Below are 26154 nucleotides of genomic sequence, written 5' to 3'. Positions count from 1 at the left end.
TCTTTTAGTTCTAATGTAATTTTAAATTTAAGTAAGGATCAAAATCATGAGGGAAATTGTACATCTGCAAGCTGGTCAATGCGGAAACCAAATTGGTGCAAAAGTAAGTTAAAAAATGTGAATTTTAGTTAATAAATAGTAGTTGTAAGATTGAGTTGGTAATCCAGATATTTCTGGAGGCAGTAAATAAAATATTTTATATTAGTTCTAATGAAAAATTTACTTTTTAACCAAAGTTATTGGCAAACATTTTTTTACTTACAAAACCTACACATAGAAAATATTTTTGAGAACTAAATTGTTCCTGATAAGACTCCATATTCTACAAAAGGCAGAACACATAGTGGGCATTTCAATATAATTTCACATGTTATTTATTCCTAAAAAAAAAACCTGTAAACTCTTTTCATGTTCACAATGGTGATACTTGAACCCACAAAATAAGAATGTTTCTATATCTTAATTTTTTAAATATATATTTTTACAAAAATATTTAATTTGTTTCTGACTTTTGAAATCAATTTCTGAATACCTTAATTTTTGGTATACCAACATTTAAGGCACTATTTATTAATAGTGCCTTTAAAATTATTTTAAAGGCTATTATGAGTGAATCTCTTATTTCATTCAACAATTATCTTTATGTATTAATTTAGACCAAAAACAATTGTTTGTTTATAATTTTACACTTCATAGTGCTGCTATGAAAGTAATTCCAGCTATTTCTTTCATAACAAATTGTAAGTTGCTTTTGTTACCTGATGAATAGCAAACATATGATTCAAAATATATACTTAATGAATCATTATGATCTGAATGAAGTATTAATTTCTGAATACAAAAACATTTGTTCATGACTTATCAAAAATTTTTCTTTAATTAAAAGAAATTTAATACATTTTTATATATTTTTTTAAAATTCTAATTTGAAATTTTTTTTATAAAAAATTCCTAAATAAAGCGGGATAAATTAATATATTGAATATTCTTCACATACGTTATAATTTAATTAATTTACCTAATTCCTGCTAAAAAAATATAAGATGGATGGAATGGGTTTTGTAGCTCACAGAAAGGATTAAGGATAATAAATGCAAGGTGTAAGGCATCACCAGCCCTCAGAGGGATTGCCTTATAAGATCTGGGGATAATTAATTGCTAAAATGAAGAAAGTAAAAAGTACCCCTACTTTGCTGAGGAAGCATTGTTTTTGAGCAGATACTGTAAAACTTTATGCTTGTAATTCTGGTTGAGCACATGTTTTAAAAGTGACAACAGTTCAAAGTTGCTTTCTTTGGGAGATGTATGCTGTATAGCTAGTTCGTGTTAAATAGAGGGTGTCAATGAAAAATCTAGGATTTTTCAGTTCTCAATCACCCTAGTCTTCTTATTTGACAACATGCTTAACCCATATTTTTTGCTGTTCTCTGTTCCACTTTTATATTTATGATATTTATTGATTTATGAAATGTTGTGAAAATACATCAACAAGAAAGGGTGTCTTAACACAAACTGATTTAACTTGCTATTTTTTTGTATTTTTACAAATCTAAATAAAAACTAAACAGAACAGAAATTAGGATAGAATATAAGTGAAATGTTTGCATTTTATTTCAGTTTACAATGAATATATAAAGTTTATTTTTTATGGTTATCAATAAAACATTTATTGTAAAGTCGTGAACATAAGTGTAAAGTCCAACTTTACACTTATTAAATGAAAATACCATTGTATTTCACAATGGTATTTTCATTTAATAAGTGTACCATTACACACTTTAATAGTGGTATTTTCATTTAATGGTATTTTCATTTAAAATGTAAGAAGAAGAATCTGCTGCAGCAGATTCTTCTATTTAAATTTTTTTCAGGAAGATGCTTTCAACTGAGTGTCTGTAGAGGTGTTACAGTTGAAAACGCTGTTGGTTGTCCCAAGTCTGCATTTGTGTAGTAGTAATTTCTTCCATGTTATATTTGCCTTTGATGATGCGCAATAACTACAAAGTTGTAAAAAATATTATTGCTTTACTTGTTCTTTGAGGATTGATAAAGATTCAATGAATTTACATCAATAAAGTTAGAAAACAAAGGCCACCACTATTTTTTCCTTGGATTGTTCAATTCAATAGTTGACATTGTCCAGTGAATCAAACCCACACATATAGTGATTGTATTATGAGATCTGGCTGTTGGGATTGAAATTTTCATTTTTTTTCACTTTAGAATACTCTTAGAATATAGTTTCACTGGGCTGAAAATTTGTAATTAAGAGTAATAGGAGAGTTGTCCCACTTTGTAATAAAAATTGAATTTGTGGTATACTAATTGATAATTTATGTCCATGAGATTGCTTACACAAAAAACAAGAATTTTCCAAAGGATAGTTTTGAATTCTATTTTCATTAACTGTTCAGTTGCAAAAAAGCCTTCATTCACAATAAATTTAACAATTTCAAGTTTTAAGTTCGTATTTATATGAACTGAAAAATCTACCAAAATGAATGCTGTGCTTTCAAGGACTGTCTACAGTGCGCAATAATTTTGAATAACTGAACCACCTAATCAAAGGCTAGAATCTATTTATGCTTATTTTCCTTGATAAAGAGAGGTTGAAAGTGTATCCTTGTGAAGAACATAATATACCACACCTTGTAGCCAAAGTGCGCAGATTTCCCTTTCATAAACATTATAAGTAAATCTGGTTTATCTATTGAAAGGTGGTGAACAAATACTCTTATTTGCTAAAGTTTTTATTCATATCAATTTAAGGCTGCTCTTAAGAGAATGTTTGTAGTATTAACACATCACTGTGTCAAATGCAATTTTTTTTATATCAGTTCTGCTGGCAGCCCATTGCTTTCCTTACTAATATTTATTGGGAAGTGCTGAAGTTGTGAAAATACAATATTAATTTTTCTCTCTAGATATAGACATAAGTTTACGTAGAAAACTTATCATTTTTGAGTATGTAATAATCTGTTAAAATAATGTACATTGGAGTTTATATAAATTTATAGGTCATCTCAGAAGAAAAAGTTGTAATTTATTGAACAATAAAGAGTTTTTGCTATTTAATGTGCAAGAAACAGGCTACTTAAAAAATGGTAAACAAATATTTCATGTAATAACGCATGAAATTCTAGCTGTGTGGCTTAAGAATGGCTATGGAATTTTTAGGTTTATACAATCTACAACTTACAATATGGTTGTAGAACTTTGCTACTTTCATGTTTCTGATTAAAAAAATTATATATATATTTGTGATTGCCAAATATTTGTGATTGCACAAATATAGTTGGCAATAGATATAAGTATAAGATTTTCAATAACAAGTCTATTTTAATTTCAGTTCTGGGAGGTTATATCAGATGAACATGGTATTGACCCAACAGGAGCGTATCATGGAGAATCTGATTTACAATTAGAAAGAATTAATGTGTATTATAATGAAGCCATTGGTAAGTAAACATACAAAAAATAAATTTACTAACAGCCCAATTAAGATTGCTGAATAATTCCTACTTATGTAATTACTACCAGGGACCTATTTCATAAAAGTACAAGTTACAAGGAATTCTTTAACAAGTGAAGTGTTGAACCTTGTAAAGAACATGTATATCCTAGTAAATTTTTACAATTTGGTTTTTAAAATCATATAAAACTAAGACATTTAAAAGCTTATAATTATTCCCTCTATAACACAAAGTCCACAAGTTATCAGAGGTAGATTGGAATATTACTGATGTTTAGTGTTGTGATTTTAACTCAATGTATTTAGTTTGTCAGATGAAGAAAATGAGAAATCAAGGATGAAGAGAATAATAAAGGTGAAATTATTCTAATTAAAAGTGTTTTTCTAATTCCAATTATTAAAATAAAAGTAAAATTAAATATAAAAATAATTTAAATTAAAAAAATGCAATTTTAATTATTGAATTTTTGATATTGAGATTTTTTAATTAATGAAAGGTTTAGAATGAGTTCCATTAAATTGGAATTATTTCAATTGGTTGTGCTTTCAAATCTTTTGAAAAGGCAGCAAATAAAAATTTTTTACTTCACTACCCAGAACTGCCTTTCGATTAAAATTACTAACAAATGATAGGTACTTAATTTATTACATCTCTGTAAAGTTATACTACAATAGAAATCATATGTTTTTAAACAGCTCCAGTAAGTTGTACTTTTGTGCTCCAGTCCTGTAAAATTGTTATTTTTTTCATGTGTTCAGATGTTTGCAGAATAGTCTGAGAACTCTGTTGCAACTGGATTTCCACTGTATTTCTAATTATCTATTGTTGTAAAGAGAAAATAAAAATTACACTTACTAAATTATGCTTAAAAGAAAATTATATTCCTACTATAAACTGACACCTGTTATGTTATAGCCATAACTTATTTCTCATATAGAATAAAAACATAAAAACAAATGTTAATGCAAGACCCACCAAATAGTTATTGAACAATTTTTAGATGATTGAATCAGTTTGACAAAGAGTATTAAGAAATTAAATGTTAAAATTCTTAAATATAAATTTTAATTTATTCCTTGGTATATCATTTAGAAAATAAGTAAATTTGTCAAAAGAATAATTCTGATCAAATTTATAAATACTAATGTAAATCGATAACAAAATTTAAAAGTACTAAAATAGTGAGATTACAATTAACAAAATCAATAAGTTAAGTTTTCAGCTATTTACAAAAGGAAATTAGCCTACATTTTTAAAACCACAATCACCTTCATCCTCTATTCACAATGAACTCAAAAAATAGCTTCCTGGGCTTAAGTTAGAGCAACAGAACATTGTTGAAGTTAACTTAAGAAACTTATTGTGCACTCTTCAGTGGTCCTCAGCTATAATTTACTCCAAGCCTAGGAGTTCTCCTTGTGGAACAGTAGTAAATTCATCCCCTTGTTCCCCTTGTATAAGCATATTTCAAAACTCCTACTGTCCCAACTATTTTCATTTCCCAGAATTCTCTTATTTCAAAAATTCTACTCCACCAAATCTTAAATCTTAAAATTCTTTTTATTGTACCTCTGTTTCTTGATTTTTCTCTTTCCATACTTTCAATTTCTAAAATGTCTCTTCTCATATACACATTTATTTATATACGAGGTGCTACCCAAAAGTTTGGGGAATTTTACCATAAAAATAAAATAGCTTACCATAACTTATTTTATACTGTCTCCTTCAAAGTAATCCCCTTGAGCATTGATACAGTGATGCCAGTGTTTTTCCCATGATTCCATGCATCCCTGGAAGTCTGCAGGTGTAAGTGCTGGAAGCACATTCTGCATTTCTTCCTGAATCTCCTCAATTGTGTTAAAACGACGGCCTTTCAATTGAAATTTTATTTTCGTAAAGAGAAAAAAGTCGCACAGGGCAAGGTCAGGCGAATAGGGTGGGTGGGGAATCACTACCATCTTTTTGGAAGCCAAGAAATTCCGAAAGGCTAGCGATGTGTGCGCGGGCGCGTTGTCATGGTGCAGAACCCAGCTGTTGTTACCCCCACAGATGTGAACGTTTGCGCTTCTACATAACAATAGAACATCCCATTGACAGTTTGACCAAGAGGAACAAATTCCTTATGGATAATGCCTTTGATGGTCGAAAAAAAACAATCATCATGGACTTCACGTTGCTGCGAACTTGGCGTGCTTTTTTTGGCCGCGGTGAGCTTCCACTGCGACGACTGCTGCTTAGTTTCAGGGTCATACCCGTACATCCATCTCATCACCGGTTATGATGTTGGAGATGTTAGGGTCATCTCTTGCTGAATTTTTCAATTCACTACAGACAGCTACGCGATTTTGTTTCAAGGTCGCTGTTCAACAGTCTCTGTACGAATTTTGCAGCAATGCGTCTCATGCTCAAATTGACCGACAAGATGCGTTGCACGGACCCATATGACATTTGTAAGATTGCACAAACATCATGGATTGTTTGTCTACGATATGTAACAAAAGCCTCTCGCCCTTTCGCGATGTTTTCCGGTGTTGCGCTTGTTGGTGCGATGAACGCTCATCGTCGACTGTCGTTCGTCCATCTTTGAATAGTTTGTACTACAAAAAAGTTTTACTTTTACTCATAGCATTGTCACCTAATCCTTCCACAAGTATGCGATGGGTTTCCGCACCAGTTTTTTTAAGCATAAAGCAAAATTTGATGCAGGTTCTCTTTGCTCTAAAAATCTGCCATTTAGAACTTCGCCGAAGCAGTAAAACACAATGTTACAGATCCGCACGAAAGTCAAAAATGCAGCCCTCTCAGTCACAACTGTTGGACCACTGATTCACAAAGAGGTACTGTTAGCCACATCTAGTGGCAGCAGGTCGTACCAGCAATGTTTCGGGCGCGAAATTCAAATTCCCCGAACTTTTTGGGTAGCACCTCGTGTGTATATATATATATATATATATATATATATATATATATATATATATATATATAAAGCAATTAAAATTGCTTTTCCAACAGTATAGAGAAATGAGTTTTAAATATTTTCTGTAAAATAATGTATATATACATCGAGAAATTAATCAGCTAACAAATACAGAAAGTCAGCCTTTAAATTGTTCAATAAAAAATAAACCACCACTTTTGACAGCTAGCAACATCTTTGATTGCTTCATCTGTATGTTATATGTACTGAGTGTACCTTTGTTTACTGGTTAAAAATAATCAGTAAAATAAGATGTATAATAAAATGTATACTAAAATAATCAAAAGTCAAATATAACTTTTATTGATTATGTAAAATAAATATTAAATATAAATTTGTTATATAAAAACGTAATGGAATTTTTTTATTATAGACTTAACTACAGGAAGTTCTTAACTGCCTAAAGAGCAGGTACAGACAGAATTGAATTCAGTAATTTTGCTGGATAGATTTGAGTTACAACCAATTCAGTTTTTCAGTAGATAAGAAAATAATACAGCAAATAAGGAGAATATTATTTGTATAGAAAAACTTAACTAATTTACTTTTTGTAATATAAAATCATTAATATGACTTATGAAATTAGTTCAATTCACAGAACAGAACATACTGTTGAAATCAAGCTAAACCCTCTAGGTATTTGAATGCTGTTTCCTGTTAATTGTTTCTCTCCCTGGCTTGGCAATTCTTGACATGAGCTTCTTTTTCAATTTCTATAAAAACATACAGGATTCTAGATCAAAAGGTTTTATATGTTCAATTCCTGGCACTGTTTCACCGGTCATTAAATATGTAGAAACTGTAATCAGTTATAATAATAAAAGGAATGTGGCTGCAAGTGTGTCCTTACAAAACAGCTACATGATGAAATTTTAACAAATAAAAATCAGTCTTGTTGCTCACAACATATCCACAAGCTTAAATCTTTAGAACAAAGAAAACTCCTGCAAAGAAAATAATGTTAATTTATTTTGTACTTCATGTATGAAATTCTCTTTAGAATTACCATGAATAGTTTAATTGCATTATAACATTTACAGTTTAAAAGTACCAGAAAACCTCTGATACGTATTGCCTTTGTACTTTGCACATAGGTAAAAGATAAAAAGGTTTGATTTGTACCCTGTGCAAAGTGATTGAATGAATGGTGAACAGTCAAGTGTGGTACCTTGAGAGAAACTGTCTGATTGCCCCAGAACAATGTGGTTTCTGCCAGGGTAGATATTATTGATCATGTAGTTGCCCTGGAATCTGCTATTCAAAATGCCTTTTTACTTCACCAATGCATGGTTGCTGTATTTTTTGATTTGGTGTTGACATGGAAGAAAGGAATCCTAAATACACTTCATGAATGGAGTATTTGTTTTTAGGGGTTTCCTCAGTAGTCTGTCCTTCCATGTTCTAGTTTAAACAACGGTTGTCTTGGTTTCACACTGGAAAACTGAGTACCCAGGGAAGTGTTCTTACTGTTACATTGTTTGCCATAGCCAAAAATAATAACAAACTCCATGAGAAATCCATTGTTTGATTGTAGATTTTTCAATTTATGTAGCATGTAGAACATCAGTTACAGGTGAGAGGCTGGTTCAAAACACTTTCAGGATCGTGGTGTAAATCTACTGTATTGTTTTCCTCTGAAAAAACAGTGCATTTGCTTTTCCTGGTTGAGTAGCACATTGATCCTCAACTGTATTTACACGACGAATCAATTTAAGCATGTCCATGGGTTCTTTCTAGGTATGTTGTTTGACCATTGACTAACATGGGTAACACTTTGAAGGTAAAATGCCTAAAAATGTTAGACATACTGAGAATCGTCTAATACCTGTTAGGGAGCTGATCATGTATATGCATGTTGTGCTTTTACCAAGCTCTGGTCTGTTCCTGCTTGGACTACAGCTGCATAGCTTATTCATTGGCATGGGGCAACGCACCAAAGATCCTTGATGCAGTGCATCATTATTCATTCATTCGTCTGCTGGTGAACAGTGGTGAGCCATCTCTTTGTAACAAACAAAAGCAAATGATATGCTCCTATGTGGTTTGCATTAAGGTGCAACCAACACATCTAACCTTTGATGTGGTATTTGCGAACCAGCATGTTAGTCAATACCAGGAACGCCTTTTCTCACTTCTAAACATACAATTACCTTCAGTCTTTACTGCTGCATTCCCATGTTATTACCCCCTTGACAGACTTCTCTTGTTAATTATTGCTTTGATATAATAAAAACACAAATTTGGGTGTAAAATGAATTTTATAGTATTACAAATAGTAAGAATCTTGATATTACAGTATGAATTCTGTTGGTTGTGGTTTTTTGGTGGCAACAGAACATACATATTTGACATGCCCAGTATCAACAGTAGGCCATTAATAAGGCCTTACATTTAACTCAAAATTTCTGACAAGTTCTTGTTTGCTCAGATTCCATGAGCGAGGCCTTTCAGGCAAACTTAGTGACATACTTCAGGCAGCCTGTTTGTGAGATTCAGGGGGTTATTTTGCAAATGACTAGATTGAATACAACAATGAGCTGGATCCCCAGACATAAGGAATTTCAGGTAATGAGCATACAGGCAGTACAGCAAAAGAGGCTTGTTTTCAGCCTTCTTTTACTAGTTGCGTTGCTTTTAATGATCTTGTTCATTTCCTGAAGAGGGTAGTTGATAAGTAACAATAACCATGAAGAGGAGTTTATGACCTACAGTTTGTGAATAGGGCACACTAGGCTTACTCCTATATCTGATGCAAATGAATGCACCCCTTTGTGCTTGCTATGGACTGCCAGTAACAGTGTGCCACATCCTTGTGTATTGTATCTATTATGCGGCATTGCATCCACAAATTTAAACTAACATGTGAAATACTCTAGGGGCTAATGAAATGAGGTTCTTATGTTTTAGATCCTTAGGGCCATCCATTTCTAGCTGTGTTTTAGCTATTTATGCAATTTGCAGTAAAGCAGATTTTATTATCTATAGTATACATTAACAGGTTTTTCTTTTTAAGATTTTTTTTTAATATTTGTCTTTTTATAAATGTACTACAGGTGGAAAATATGTTCCAAGAGCTATATTGGTTGATCTTGAGCCTGGAACAATGGACTCTGTTCGTTCTGGACCATTTGGACAAATATTTCGGCCAGATAATTTTGTTTATGGTCAGAGTGGTGCTGGTAACAACTGGGCTAAAGGACATTATACTGAAGGTGCTGAATTAGTTGATTCAGTTCTGGATGTAGTACGTAAAGAAGCAGAAGGATGCGACTGTTTACAAGTACATATATTTATATTTTCATAAAATTTTTGTCTTAGTAGTTGAAGATAGCAAAAACTATTGTTTTTAATGATAAGCCAAACTAAATTATGAATAAATATTTAATTAAATCTTACATCCCTGGCTATTATAGTGCAGTGTTAGTCTGGAACTTACTTTGTACAACAAATTCAAGTGGGATGAAACTGTAGAAACAGATTGTGCAAAATACAGAAAGCTTCTTGTAAATGAAATGACTTCTTGTAAAAAAGTCTGTGTTGAAGGTTTGGTGTTAGACCAGAAATGTGCCTGACATAGGTCAGTTTTAACGATGCAGATTGTACAGGACTTTAAATGGCAGTTACAAGATCTCATAAATCTTTACTGGGTGACAGTAAGCTGGGAAAAGGAACATTTCACTAGGTTCAGTCTGGCTGGAACGAGAAGAATGCTCTCAAATGTTCTGTAATGAATGTAGGTTTTCCATGAGCTAAGTAATACTGATTATGTTAATAGGATTTACTGTCAATTTTGAACTTCATTAGAAGGCAACATTGATTTGGTGGAAGAATAATTTCTAAAGGATTGTGGCCACAAAGATCCTCTGGATCTAACTAGTCCAGATTTCTTTGTGGGATTACTTGAAAGAAATTGTTTATAGGGAGCAATCCAAACAACTTGAAGGAATTATTCAAACATTATCACAAACATTACCAATGTCATCAAGGAAACAAACAAGGTATACAGCTAACAAGAGCATCCAGGAACTTGAGTCAAATGTATTAGAAGTGGTCAACTGCTTAGAAGTGGATGGACATAATTTTCAACATCTTCTGTAAATTGTGGTGTTTGTCAATAAACTATTATTTATAGACTAAATTAAGTGATGAGACCTTAAGTTACACTGTAAACAAAGGTATTTTTATATTTTTTAGTCATTGGTATTTTTTTTCTCTTCATAATGCTAGAAATTGTTCTTCACAATATCCTGATTAATTGAAATTCAGCAGACAGTCATATTTCTGAAAAGATTACAAAAATAAGAACCATATTTTTCTAACTTTATCTGATTCACTTATCTTAATATGCCATGGATCTTGCAGAACACAAATTCTGATAGTGTTATTCTTGTTACAACCCCCCCCCCCCCCCCCGCCATTTGGTCCAGTTAAGGATTTTAATATAGTCTTATCATTAATCTGTGTACCTGAGCAAATAGGAATTCATTTTACTTATTCATATTCTTGATAAGAACATTTAGCAGTGGTAGTGTATGCTTGTCAACTATAGTGGTATAATCAATGAGGTTTGACTGCTACCAGGTTTATAACTATCAGGATATAATGTATGTTTGCTAAAAATGTTTTTGTATGTTTACAGGGTTTCCAAATGACACATTCATTGGGAGGTGGTACAGGATCTGGTATGGGAACATTATTAATTGCCAAAATTAGAGAGGATTACCCTGACCGTATAATGAATACTTTTAGTGTTGTCCCTTCTCCAAAGGTATGCATGACTATTTAGGTACATTTTTAATTTTAAAGTTCTTACCTAATTTAGTAACAGATGAGTGCAAATTAGTTTGATGCAGTGTTTTAAAATTAGCTCCCATAAAAAAGAATTTATAAAAACTTTGTATATTTTCATGCTTATATATATATATATATATATATATATATATATATATATATATATATATACTGTATACTGTGATAATCAATAAAATGTTTTTATTACAAAGTAAAAATAGCACTAAATGTAAATTTCAATAGTTAGAACTAATCATTTAAATTTTTAAATTGTATTAACTACTTGGTCAATGAAAACTTTTATTGGACTGCTTGTTCAGCATTAGTTTTTTGTACATGGCACTCTTAATGATTTTCATCTTTTGAGTGGTTAAATACCTGCTTACTTGTATCAAATATACATATAATGTAACTTTGCACAGTGAAGTACATATAATCTATATCCTGCTTTTTCCTTCAAAATCAAACTTCTCCTCTTCACTTTTACCAGGACTAACTACTTTGACCAGAACAAGTTATTAAATGAATAAATCTAACACAAATACTATTTTACCAAATATTAATTATTACCGTTACTATTACTGTTATTATTACTGTTGGAAGCTTATTTTTCTTTCTATGGATTGAGAAAATTTTTTTTGTTTTATGAATGAAAAAATTGCTTTTTGATGCTTGAATTATTGTAAAATGGTAACTCTGCTCACATTCATCTTAAAGCCGGTACAATTTATGAATACCACATTTGGGAACAGTGGCTACTCAATAACTTGATAAGGATAGCATTTTTTTATGATGCGATTGGCTTCTACTTACGTGAAAAATGTATGAGCCTGACACATCTGTTAATGGATTTTGATAGGTTTTTTAGTCTTAAGAAAGACTAAAAAGTAGAAAATAAAAATAAAACTACAGATTTTTTTTAATACTCACTTCTAATTACCTCTTCTGCACTAAAAAGTAAAAATAAGCAAAAATTTCTACACTAAAAGTTAAATTTTTCAAACAATACTTTCATTTTTGATTGCAAATCACAAAAAAAGTTGCTTTGATAAACTTTAATCATTCTTGTAAAATAGACATGAAAATGTGAATGAATAATTTTAGTAGCATTAAGCTCACTCTTTGTGGCTGATGGAATAATGTACGAAAAAAGTAATTTTTATTTTTTACTTTTTAGTTCAGAAAAGGTAAAGTGAGTTTTAAAAAAAAATTTTTGTTTGTTTTTATCTATAATTTAGTTTGTGCCAGTCAAGTTCTGTGGGACATTTCACTCAAAAAATACACTAGTAAAGTTAAGTGAGATTGCAGGTAAAATAATTTAAGATTAAAATTATCTAAATGTAAGGTTAAAGGTAAGCAAAGAATAGTATGAAAATTTTGCAAATTTAAAGTAAATCATTTCTAAATAGTAAAATGTCTTTCTTACATCATTAAAAATTCTTTCTCTTCAAAAAAAATGAAAATAAGATGTTTTGACTGATGTTCTAGTGTTCATGAATTTAATTTTATTGTTTGGACTGACTAGACATGAATTTCACATGAGGATATGCAATCTATTAATCGATAAACTTTTGTAATAAAACATTAACAATAAATAAAACTAATAAAAATACAAACTGTAAAAAAATTTAATAAATACATAAGTATTATAAAATATCAGTAGGTTCTCAACCATTTTTTAGCTTCATGGGCTGCAATATTTTTACAACACTTTGAAAATATTAATTATTCTATATAAGAAAAAAGTAATGTTGCTATTTTTATATCGTATACATTTGTATAAAAAAGTGTCTCAGGTCAATGTTATAGTTTCCTCCTGTCAAAATCTTCACAACAGTTATCACAGAATAAGAACACAACAGAACTCTCTCCCAGACTACCAAAATAGAGAAGCACATCTTCAAAATTTGTAGAAACTCATGGCAACTGATGATAAATTTGGCATTACATATATCCAGATAATTTTTATTCCGTGAATAAAAATAGAACTGCCTTGTCGTTTATGCATGGATAAAGGAAGTCTCTTTGGTAAAAACCTTGATCAGAGCAAAAATGTGGTTAAAATTCATATTTAGTACACAAAATAAGGTAAAATACATGACATTAAATATTAAAAAAATTCAAATTAATTCACAATTTAGAAGACTTAATGAAAATTATTTGAGCATATATATGTAAAAGATGAATAAAATAACATAAAATTCAGGGTTTTTTTTAGGTAATAGTAAAACCTAAAAAATTACCATAAATAGTAATTTATGTCCCACGTTCTATGGGAAGATATTTTCTGTGGGAGATATTTTCTGTGATGTGATTTTACATGAGGCAAATGCAATGGTTTTATCCATGTTTAAAGTAGCAATCCAAGATGGTTGCAGTCCATTTAGTGAATAACCTTTTTGAACTGCTAACTTAAAATTTTCAAGTTCTTTTAGAGTTAATTATCTTTAGTTATAAATCAGTTGTCATCTACGAAGAGTATTACTATGAAAGAGATGGATCTTTAATAAATAAGAAAATTGAGACAGGGCACTTTTTTACACCACTCATGTTCTACATATTAAAGTGAGGATCTACATTTTTTACATGTTGTATTCTGAATACTATTTAAGTAATCTCGTGTATCTTTTTCAAAAATACATGAGAGTTATATGTTAAATAGTTTCATCTAAATAAAGTATATGTTAAAAATATATAGCTGAACAGTTAGTCCAGGTAAAGAAGTGCCATTGGTAACTTTGAAAAGCTTAAAAAGGTGGAAAGGTGGATAAGATGCTATAGATTCAAGAGAAAAGGCTAATATATGTTTTCTAAGTAAAACTTTCAACTGTCAGTTTCATTCACATTAAATGAAATTGTAATTTAAGCAGATTTAAAAATATTTAGAAACTTATATGACATAACTGGAGGAGGAAATAAAGAAATAAAAATCATTAAAATCTGTAAAGATAAATTATATTAAATCCATCATATTCTCAATGAATTGTCCTTTAGTCCTAGTTAAATAGGTTCTGTTTGCTCTTTGTTGTACCTTTTGCTCTTCTCTGGACTTTAGCCGCTAAACCAAACAATTGCTTTCAAAATTTTATCAACTTATAAAATTTTGATCAAACTTGTTTCAATTTAGGACTATAAACTAATATTTAAAGTGCTAATATTTTTATAGTGGTGTTTATATTTTTTAAAAATTAGGTGAATTGGTTATTTCAAGATAGCAAAACATTTTAACTTGTGTTAAATAAAATCTGTTTGAAGAGATAAGTTGAATATACAAACTTTATATATTTAAATCAATACTTTCCTACGATGACTACTCTTTTAATTCCAAACTATTGGAAAATGTCAACTAAAATTAGCAGGAAAAGATTTATTACTAGTTGATAGTACAGTTGCTCAACAGACCCTCCCCAAAAACTGGTAAAAAAAGCTTATTGTAAACATGTTTTCTAGCAGTAATAAAGTAATTGCCTAATACAACTTATTTTAGCACGTACAGCTTTTATTGCAAGTAAAATCTTAAATTGCTTGGGCAGTTCAGTTTCTTTGTGAAAATTCTTAACCTTGCTGGAAATTCTCACCCCCTTGGACTTTGTTGCTAAGCTATGGAAGTCTTTTAAATATTACAAAATTAAAACTACATTTTAAGTATAATTAAATTTTGCAAAAAGTAATATTTAGTTTTGTTTATTTTTGTTACTGTTATTTTACAGGTATCAGATACTGTAGTTGAACCGTACAATGCTACACTGTCCGTTCATCAGTTAGTTGAAAATACAGATGAGACATACTGCATAGATAATGAAGCTTTATATGATATTTGTTTTCGCACGCTTAAACTATCCAATCCAACATACGGTGATCTCAATCATTTAGTGTCTGCTACTATGTCTGGTGTAACAACATGCCTCAGGTAATGCATCTATAATTAAGGTTATTGGTGATTTTTAAGGAAATAGAAATATAATAGATCAATTATTTTGGCAAATATTCAGTAATTATTAAGCATATTTATTAAATTCAGATTAAGAAATAACATATATAGGTTAATTGTATACCAGATTTATGGTGGCCATTGCTTCTGAAATTTTTGCACAAGCTGGTACATATTGCCAAACATGGTACAATATTTATTTTTCAGACATCAATATTCTTCGTTTTTTTTAATATAATTTTCAGAAATTCATATTCTGTAAAAAATTTCCAATACACACACAAAAAATCATATGGTTGAGTCAACAAATTTTTAACTTTAATCGTTAATAACTAATTAACGTGATCCGATAAAATCTTTTTTCAAACAGGGTTTTTCTCTTCGCTATTTATTCTATACAACTGTTTTCTTCTCATTCTTAGGAGAATTTTTTTTATACTGTGCAATTGTTGGATTATCCAATAACTATTGGATAATCGAACAAGTTACTATCATTATTAAATCATCTGGGGAAATCAAAAATTATTTTCATAATTTTTCAGGTTTCCAGGACAATTGAATGCTGATTTGAGGAAGTTAGCTGTGAATATGGTGCCATTTCCAAGACTGCACTTTTTTATGCCAGGATTTGCACCATTGACATCTCGTGGCAGTCAACAGTATAGAGCACTAACTGTTCCAGAATTGACACAACAAATGTTTGATGCTAAAAATATGATGGCAGCTTGTGACCCACGCCATGGACGTTATTTGACTGTGGCTGCTGTTTTTCGTGGTCGTATGTCAATGAAAGAAGTGGATGAACAGATGCTGAATATTCAGGTATGTATCTACTTGATATATATCAGTTAGATTCTGCTGCTAAAGGTGTTTGTACTTATGATAATAGATGACTAAAATCAAATTCAGTAAAGGCATGATTTCTTTAATCGTGTTTGAGTTTCTAAGCAATCCAATAATTATCACTAGTTTATATCTTGACAGAAAATACTTAATTCTTTGAAGTTATTTGAGAGAGGGTGGCACAAAAGTCAAGCAATTTTTTACCTTTGCAGTCCATTTTTTCACATTCTTGATGTAAATAGAATTTAAAAAGAATCAGAAAAGAACTATTACTCTCTAATGAAATGATTGAAAATAAGATATATGCTTCATTTGTATCTATCAATTGTATCTAGGAGAGTATAATAGAACTTACAACAATTACAACAAAGGCATTCAAAATGAATGTTCCATCGATCAGGGTTAGTAGTTAAGAAGTGATAAAAAGATAGTGTGAAAAGGGATTTGTTTCTTCTTTTGGTGTTGTAAAGATAGTTTTTTCAAATTTTGACATTTATAGTGATGATTATGCTAAAAATGCATACTGATGTAAATGCATACTAATTGCAAATGCAAAATAGGAATGATTAAATTAGTGGATACTTAGAAATAAGCATTCAAGTAAAATCATAAATTATTAGAATGTTATTAATAAGTTAATGAAATTAAATAAATTTATAAAATGATAAATTTATTAAATGTTTTAAATGTGATAATTGAGATTAGAATGGGAACTGCTATTTCTGGGTTCAATTTTAAACCATTCATTGCTCTTCAAATAAAAACTGAAGGTGATGTCATCTGAAAGTATGATTTCATCAGTTAATTCATCACACGGACTTGCAAGTTAATTATAAATTTGAATTTTTGTAGTGTTAAGTTTTTTCCGATTATGTAAATATAATTTCTAAAATTTGGCTACTGCAGTCTTTTCATAAAGCACATTAGTATTGAGTAATAAGCTGCAGTTACTACAATAAGTAATAAGTAAATAACTCTAAAGAAATAAACAAAACTAAATATTGTGCAATGTAATATAAAAATTGACTAAAATGTTAACATTTTTTAACAAAAAGGAATAATTGTAGAATGTTTAAGTTATGAATGTTTAATTATTACTTTTATGTTTACTATTACTATAACTTGTTTTCCTCCTACTCCCCTGGGCTGGGTATACAATGAAGTAAAGCTCAGCCCAGGGGACTGTCCTTCAAACTGAAATGAGCATCCAGTTAGATCTTTTTTGATCTACGCCTGCCTCAAATTGTCTAGTAGAGGTTAACCAGGCCTGACTGTCGTTCCAGGGCTCCCCCAAGGACCGGAACTTTTTTCACCTGCTTCTAAACTACTAGGGAGAGGGAATCTGGCCAAATTGCCACTTGGGCCCCAGCCAGCAGCTGGGACTCTTCAGGAGTCCCCTGGCTGATCATCAAAGCCAATACACCTCAGCATGCTGCCCCTCCCAGCCAAGGCTGTCTGCCCTGCCCTAAACTAAAATCCCCTTTGACATCCATTGGCATCTTTTTCTCGATTGTCCTTGCCAAACTCTATGGTTTTCCAATTTGCCGTTGAAGTCAGCATATAAAGAACCAGTATAGTAGTTATTCTGGTTTTAGGTCAGACTCCTGCTCTGACCTGGGAGTTCTGGCAATGGAACACTATGTGTTCCACTGAATCTTACTCTTGATAGTACATACCAGTTGTCAATACCTTTCTGCCTATTCTATATACCCCTTGCGCAATTGCCATGTCCAGACATGACCTGCTTCAGATGGTAATTTCAGTGGTCTCTAGCAAGCCATTTCCTCAGGTGAGGGATAAATCTTTTGGTTCAGGTTGCTTTTAACAATAGCCCTCCAGCTTTCATTCAATCGTTAAATAACAGACAAACTGGTGTCTACCTTACTTCCACAAACCACTCCATTCTCTGAGATGAGAAAATCCACCAGGGAACCCCAGAAAGAACACACGCAGCATTGTATGAAGTGTCCTATAACCTGTAACAACTCCTAGTAATGCTCTGGTGGAACCTCCAAAGCCTGCTGAGATTTCACTGGATGTTAATTGTCCTGCTCGGGGCTGGCGTCACACACAGAACTGAGGCTACGGGCAACATGATTACTCTTCATTTGGCCAAGCCAGGAGCAGCCCGCGAAGACACAAGTCTATTGACACAAGGCTTCCACTGAACTTTCCACCTTATTACAGACTTATGTGCCAATATTTTAGCATCTATTCTACCAAAATATTTGACCTTATCCCTCTGATGCAACAGCTGGTCATCAATTTTCATTTCTCACTTGCATCTCCCTGTTAGGTTTATGAGCTTTAACCACCAGTTTCAGCTCATTTGTTGCATCCACTCAATCAGTTAAAGATAATGTAGAATTGCCCCTTGCCTGTATTTCTTCTTTGCTCCTTCTGTTGATGGACCGCAAAGTCATTGGCATATGCAATGGTCGGCATGGACAGTGTGTCAATGCTGGCAGATGGAAGTTCAACACTCCCATCATAAACCATGTTTCAAAGCAGGGACCCCAACACTGACCCCCTGTGGAACACCTCCAAGTAGCTGAAACTGGTAGCTGCCTTGTTGTGCATCAGCAGTGGCCCACCTATCCTTTCCATAATCTCTGACCTGCCTGCACAATGACTCCATAATGGATCCCCATGGAATAGGCATTCTTTACATCTAGCAAAATCATTGTCTGCTTATTTCTCATTCTCCATGTGGCCTCTTTCTCTTACAGCCCAGTTTATTAGCCTGAGTGGTCAGCTTCCCCTTAGAGAAGCCATATTGGTTTGGGTGAATACCCGCTTGAGCTTTTACTTCAATTATTCTTACTGCCAGCATCCTTTCCATCGCTTTAGCCATGGTATTTAACAGGCAAATAGGATGATACTCTGCTGGCTAACCAGCTGGTACACCCGTGGAGAGGAAGATCACACCCGCGCCTCCTTGCAGCAAACTGGGAAGGAGCCACTCTCCAAACCCCTATATTAAACATCCATGACCTCCCATGGGATCTGTCTCACAGGATCAGTGCAGGAATCCATCAGGTACAGGACTCAAGTTTGTCACCCAGTCTACCAATTGTCCAGATTACCTCATCCATTGTCAATGTGTGCATGAGTCCTGTGATCTGTCTGTCTTGTTCCCGACAGGGAAAAGATTAATTCTAATGCATATATCATTCATACTGCATGTTTTTGAGAATGTTAAGAAAAAATGCTGAAAAGTGGCAAATCTTGGAGATCATGAATTGTACTGGTGCACTCTATAATTCCATCTGTGGAATTATCATAATACATGATGTTCAGTGATGTCATTGTGAATCTTTTATTTTATCTCTATATAAACTATTTAAACTTTGTTTTATGCTCTGATGTACTTTTTAATTTATTAATTTATAAGTTTAAAAAGTTTTATTATTTTACTTGATTTTATTACAGAATAAGAATTCAACATACTTTGTTGAATGGATTCCAAACAATGTGAAAACTGCAGTATGTGACATTCCCCCTCGTGGTCTTAAAATGTCTGGAACATTTATAGGAAACTCTACAGCAATTCAGGAATTATTCAAGAGAATATCAGAACAATTCTCTGCTATGTTTAGACGTAAGGTCAGTAATCTTTACTGTGCGCAATAAAATATTAAATGAAATGGAATATATCTGCATTGCAGACAGTGATGTGTTATACAGTAGTCATTTTTATGAATTGTTCATACACAGGAACATCTTTGTTAAGTTAACCAAAGGTTTTATTCATATTATATAATGGTTAATCATATTATTGTGCTAGATTTAAACTAGCACACAGATTTTGTGACATGGCAGAAATTAACAAGCTGAATTCTGCCACATACATAAATTGTTGAATTCTGCTAGATTTTTGGTTGAAATTTTATCATTATGCAGATAGGAAAACTTGTATGTTTCATTTTTCCTGACAGTTCAACCATTATGGTTTTATGTAATGCTTAAAAATCAAACATTTTTCACCATTATTTTATTTTTTAATTTGCTTTAAATTTGTTGTACAGCAATTTGTTGCTTTCAAAAGTTAATGAAAAAAATATCATAGCCCTCCCAAAAATTTGTTGACCCAAATAGTATAATCCTACTTGAGAAAATTATTGTGTTAAATATTATTGTAACCCTTTTTATGAAACTATGCACTAAATATGATAATGGATGTTTCAGTTTAAAAAGATAACGGTATGATTTTTTTTTTTAATTGCTGTCTGTCACTCGCTTTACTTTTGAGAAGCACTATGGTTTTTAAGTCTTCTCATGTTTGATTTCTGCCGATGTCATTTATTTGTAAATAAATTGTTTTCATTAAAAACCAAACAATAAAATTTGAAAATTTTATTTACAATAATTACTAATGCAGCTTTTTAATAAAACTTAAAACATAAAATATGAGCATGCTCATGTTAATTTTTGTAAAAAGTACTTGTGTGATGTGTTTTTTAACAAATAAAAATGCATTAAAGATCCTTATCTGCCTACCTAATTGGGGTTGTGAAGTATTATATTTTATTTAAAAATGTATTAAAATCATGTATAAAGATTTTAAATTTCAATAGGTATTTTTATAATCATGAATTTATATTTATTAAATAGAATTTAAACTAATGTAAAATGTAGAAGAAACCTTTAAAGGTTGACTAGTAGCAAGATTGGTTAAAAATTTTAAGATTAGAAAGCAGTAAAGATTTTTAATTAAACCATTAATTATTCCCCCTTAACAATTTTTATATAACAATTATTTATGTAAACAGGCATTCTTACATTGGTACACGGGTGAAGGTATGGATGAAATGGAATTTACTGAAGCAGAATCCAATATGAATGATCTAATATCAGAATACCAGCAATACCAAGAGGCCAGTATAGATGATGGTGATTATGATGAAGTAGAAATGGAAGACTCATAATAAAAAGATTATGAATTTGTGTATATTTTCATTCATAATTCCATCTTTTTCAAAAAAAAAATCAACATAGACATATTTACAATTTTAAAATTACACAGTACAATGTGATTTTAACATTAAAACAAACATAAAAAAGTAGTATCAAATACACACTACACTGACTGATATTTAGGTACAACAATAGTTCGTTTTTGAATCATTGACCTACTTTACTTGTAATAAGTTTGCGCATTATTTAAATATTCATTTCAAGAAAAAAATAAAGCAAGTTTCAAGTATGCATGCATTTATTTAATTACGTATGATAATGTTTTTTTTTTTTTTTTTATATGATGTTACGTACGTAATTAATCAGTTTTTTTGAAGGATATAATTAATGTAAGGTAAAAATCATATAATATACAATAATGCAGTATTTTAGTAGTAGTAAATAATAATAATAGTAATAAATAATAATAATAATAATAATAAATAATAATAGTAATATAATAATAATACTGATTAAATTTTTTTTAAATTATCATTAATATTATTCTTCAAGAGAAAGGTTTGATAAAAATGTTTTTATACAGTTAATCTATTTGTATAATGTGTATATTATTATATATATAAAAAAACATTCATAGTGTTATTTTTGTTAAGTTATTTTATTATTTTTTTATATATATTTATAAGAAATCATAAATCTGTTATTGCTTTAATGAAAATGAAAAAAATTAAAAAGTTATATAAAAACAGATTTTAGCAAAATTTACTGCCATTTAATTACGAAATGAATCTTTAAATGACAAGCAAACTTCATTATTTTAAACAATCCATTTTTTAAAAGTATTACTGTACATTACATATTTTAAAAATTCATCATATAACATATTTTACATTCATTTAAAGAGCGTTTTAATAACACTTATTTTAATCGTTGATACTCGATGGATGAAATATAATGGAATATATTAAAAAAATATCAAACTGTAGTCAAAATAAAAATAAGTGGTTTTAGAAATGAGTATGTGTAAAAGTATGTAAACAATTATTTGTATGCTTGTTTTATATAGATATATATATATTTTTTTTGACACTGTATTAATTTGAAAAAATTGTATATTTTTATAAAAATGTCTGTATATATATTATATTTTATTATACACTAAAGGTTGTATTTTTTTATTTTATGTAAATGATTTTGACTATTGTACCTTTTACGTTTTGTATGTTTGTCACACACTTACCTTGAATGAGTAATCAAAATCAAATTATAATTTGTTTCTCTTGTGTATTATTGGAGTAGTAAATTTTACACCATTGAGATCTTAAATTTACTTTAGCAGTATGAGTATATTGCCTGTCTGTTCATTGCTACAGCTGAAATATCCAGTCTGTGATGCCACTAGATTGTAATTTGTACTCTCCTGGGTTTGCTGGTGTTTTATTCAAGATTTATTGTGTTTTCAAAATTATAAACAAATCATTCAGTTATGTGCAGTAGGCGTTACTCTGCAATAACACCTACTGCACATATGTAAAAAACTACTTTAGGGTTTTGTCTTGAACAATAATATATTCTATATTATACAAAGTACGGTATAGTCTAATCTAATTTCAGTCTACTTTTAATTCAATATAAGAAAGTTGAATGTTATGGGATGTAATTTGATTGTCCAATTGTGCCTTTTCACAGGCACAATGTGTCTATAACAGATTTTGAAGAGCTTTATTTTGACATATTTATTTAAATATCTGAATCTGTGCATCATGAATGATTCTGGAAGGTGTGCTTACTCAATATAAAATACTCCAGGTTTTGCCTGAATGGATCAAGAAAAACCTTTGACAATCATTGAGTGAAATAGCAAAAAAATGTTTAAAAAAATTTCAGCCGGTTTTGATTTCTTTTTGCCTTGTACAAAGAAAAAACAAAATTCTTGGTCTAAAATGAACATTAACCTCTTTTTGCCTTGTTATTCAACAAGGGTGAAAATTTTAAACTACAAGCATTTTATGAATTTGTTTTGTCTTGTCAGGAATCTGCTACCTACATATAAATAGATTAATCCTGGCTTATCTTTTTATAAGTACTGCCTCTTACTCTGAATTGACCAATAGTGCAGTTTTAATTTATTTTAAATATAACTGAAAAAATAACTGCAAAAAGTTTTTGCAATCGTTTTAAATATTGCAAAAACGTTTTTCTTTGATAGTCTAGTAGATTCTAGGATGTCCTCAGTGTGGACAAATGGATGATCCGAGAATCTACCAGGTTGTATTTCTGTAGTTCTTACTCTCTAGACAATAACTGCTCTTGTGAAATAACAGTTGCTAATTATGTTATATGTACTTTTATATAGCATAATAGTTTTGCACATGCCTTTATACAGAATGCTCATTGTCTTTAATACTGAAGGCAATGTAATAAATTGCACTCCTGAGGTGGTATTCATGGTCTTTCAATCTCCTTCTTCCAACAAACAGGAAAGTATCCTCCAAACAACTCACACCCCCAACTGAGCAAAAAGAAGCTTTGCCGTTATTCTATCAAAGCCTGGAAGCCTTACCCGACTTAATCTACAAGGACACTGCACCCCTGTGGAACTGAGCGACCTCTTGCTGTACCCACAGAATGGTCTTTACAGCTTAATTTGTATAAAATCAAAGAAGTATCTGATCTGAAATTACACCACTGGTCAAGAGAGCAGACAGAAGGTCTTGTTTGTATGCGAAGACTCTAAACACTACATCCCAGGGATCCCTGCTCATGAATAAAGACTATTTTTTCAGGTATTACTCTTCAGATATACTGGAACAAAAGTTTTATGTAAATTTTCTGTATGGCCATTGTGATAAGGTTATGATTAATCATTACATGTAATAGTAAAGCATGGGTTGAATTGAATTTTTGGAAATTAAGCATGCATCTCCATCACACCTACAAAATGTTCATTTAAAAAGTTCTTTACTGATTAAACATAATGACCTGAAGCTCCTCCTTGCTACATAATGTCAATTGTGTATAGATTAATTGAAGACAAGGTTTAAAAGTGATTTCCTCATAATAAGCTCCTATTACTTGGCATATGCTCTATTACAATGGCATACTTGTTGGAGAAGAAAACTAGGAGTTTTACATCAAATTTCCCTTAGTCATCTATCTGAGAATCAGAAAGTCCATTAACATGGTCAGGCTTACAGGGTTAAAAATTCAAAATCTTTTTTCATTAATTTGTGAAGTGTTGAATATTCCACAATATTAGAGCTATTCATTGACTGGAAGGACATCCAGATTGGTTCAAATCTGACCTGATAAAAAAAGCTTCTAATTAAATGAACAAATCTGTTCCTACCTAAACTCTATAAAACCCTTTTAAAAAACCAATCCCAGTTTCTACTTTACAGTTTCTACCAATTCCAGCAAATTCATTGAACACTTCTGTTACAAATATTTTATATAGTTTCATTTTGTAAGTTTATAGATATTTTAAGATTTAGCAGTTGTCATAAACTGTCTTTTAGATGAGATGCATCAACTCTGGTAACAAACTGCATAATATATTTTTGTCAGATTCATTTAAATATATAATCAGTGAAACATTTTAACTTTTAATGAAAAATATCCAAATATTTACTGTCCTTATTTTTTAGCTTTTTAACAGTGAGTTTTATGAATTTATTTTATTACCATGTATTAAAATCCCATATTGTTAACTTACTAACATCAAAACGTTATTTAAAATTATTTTAAATACAAATAATTAACCTCTTTTTAAATTTTGAAATTTGCATTGACAAAATCTTTTGGAGTTAATGTTTTACTCATATTTGAATTTATAATTATAACCTCTACACAACATAATTACAACAAAAAAAAACACAGAAAAATTGAAATAAGATGATAAACCATTATTGAAGTTTGTTAAATGTTTATGAATATTTCCAATTTCCTTAACTTATTTTTAAATAGGTGTTTATAGCAGATTTATTATTTTCTCCTAGTAAACATTTATTTTTATATAATATTACTAATAGAATAAAATACTCATAAATAAATGCCTATTCTGTTAAAAATAAATATATGATTTTCTATAATAAATTTACAATAATTACTGATAAAAATACATTTTTAACAACCACACTTAAAAAAAATTGTTTTAATGTTCGTGACTCAGGGATGAATTTCACCTGTATTTTAATGGGCTTATGTGCTTATGAGACAAACATACATACTGGTGCTTTCAATCTGATCAGACCATGAAAGTATTATATACTTAGTGTGGTAGTTTATTTTCTAAAAAGCATATACTGATTTTAAAATGATTTGTGTCTCATTTCAAATGTCTACAATCATAATGGTTATTATATAAAACATTAACAAACACTCATTTTACTGATCTTCAGTTCTCAAAGTAACCATCAAAACAACTTCCTTTAATGACTTATTGATATTGTTACTTCATACTCAGATTTGTTATATAGATAGTAATGATGTTATTGAACTGTACTCATTATTTTTATGTTAACATTAAATTACAGTGTAATGTAATCTCCAATATTAATCGTTGACAATAAAATTCATTTATATTTTTAAAATTTGGTTCCCATTAATAGCTGGGAAATGTTCATATGATCATGAAAAATTGTCCAAACATTTGAATTACTGATGGCCAAGTTTGCTGCTCTTGGCACATCAGACATTCACATTTTAACATACTGACCTATTATTAGCAGTTTAAATCTCTTCCCCAGCAAAGACCTAATTTATATTTTCAGTGTTAGACCAGAGAATTTTTCTTCAAAGAATTAAAGATACTTTAATTAGCTTAATTTTTTTGTAGACTGAATTAAGATTATAAGGCTTCTCAATTAAGTTTGTGATACACAAGATTTATATACATCTAAGTCAGTTTTTTCAAACACCTTTTAATGTAAAATAAGTTACTTTGAAAACAAGACAGAAATCTACTTCACTAACTTGCATAAAAAAAATTATATAAACAAACAGTGTTAAATAAGGAATTTAGTTTTATTATCATAAGTTAGAGATATATTTAAATCCGAGTGACAACAGCATTGGCCAATATTTTGGGCATTACAAATACGCAAACCTTTCAAGGAATGTACCTAACCACCCTCTGGTAAATGTTTAGTTCTCTCAGCTCAACAGTTGCATTTTCAACTTCTATTCGTCCATCTTCAATAAAATATCTCACTTGAATATTT

General features: G+C 30.5%; 1 protein-coding gene across 1 annotated transcript; it reads left to right on the top strand.

The window, feature by feature from the left end:
* The first annotated feature begins 40 nt into the window (after window positions 1-40).
* Window positions 41-21234, top strand: LOC142330771 (tubulin beta-4 chain-like). The gene is made up of 8 exons (XM_075376220.1): window positions 41-103; window positions 3350-3458; window positions 9504-9730; window positions 11090-11218; window positions 14952-15151; window positions 15715-15994; window positions 19448-19621; window positions 20788-21234. The coding sequence occupies exons 1-8, from the start codon at window positions 47-49 to the stop codon at window positions 20941-20943; spliced, it is 1332 nt and encodes a 443-aa protein (XP_075232335.1). The 5' UTR covers window positions 41-46; the 3' UTR covers window positions 20944-21234.
* The last annotated feature ends 4920 nt before the right edge of the window (window positions 21235-26154 follow it).

Source organism: Lycorma delicatula, chromosome 9 (genome assembly GCF_047948215.1).
Source record: "Lycorma delicatula isolate Av1 chromosome 9, ASM4794821v1, whole genome shotgun sequence".
Lineage (NCBI taxonomy): Eukaryota > Metazoa > Arthropoda > Insecta > Hemiptera > Fulgoridae > Lycorma > Lycorma delicatula.
This window is presented reverse-complemented; position numbering and strand designations above follow the sequence as displayed.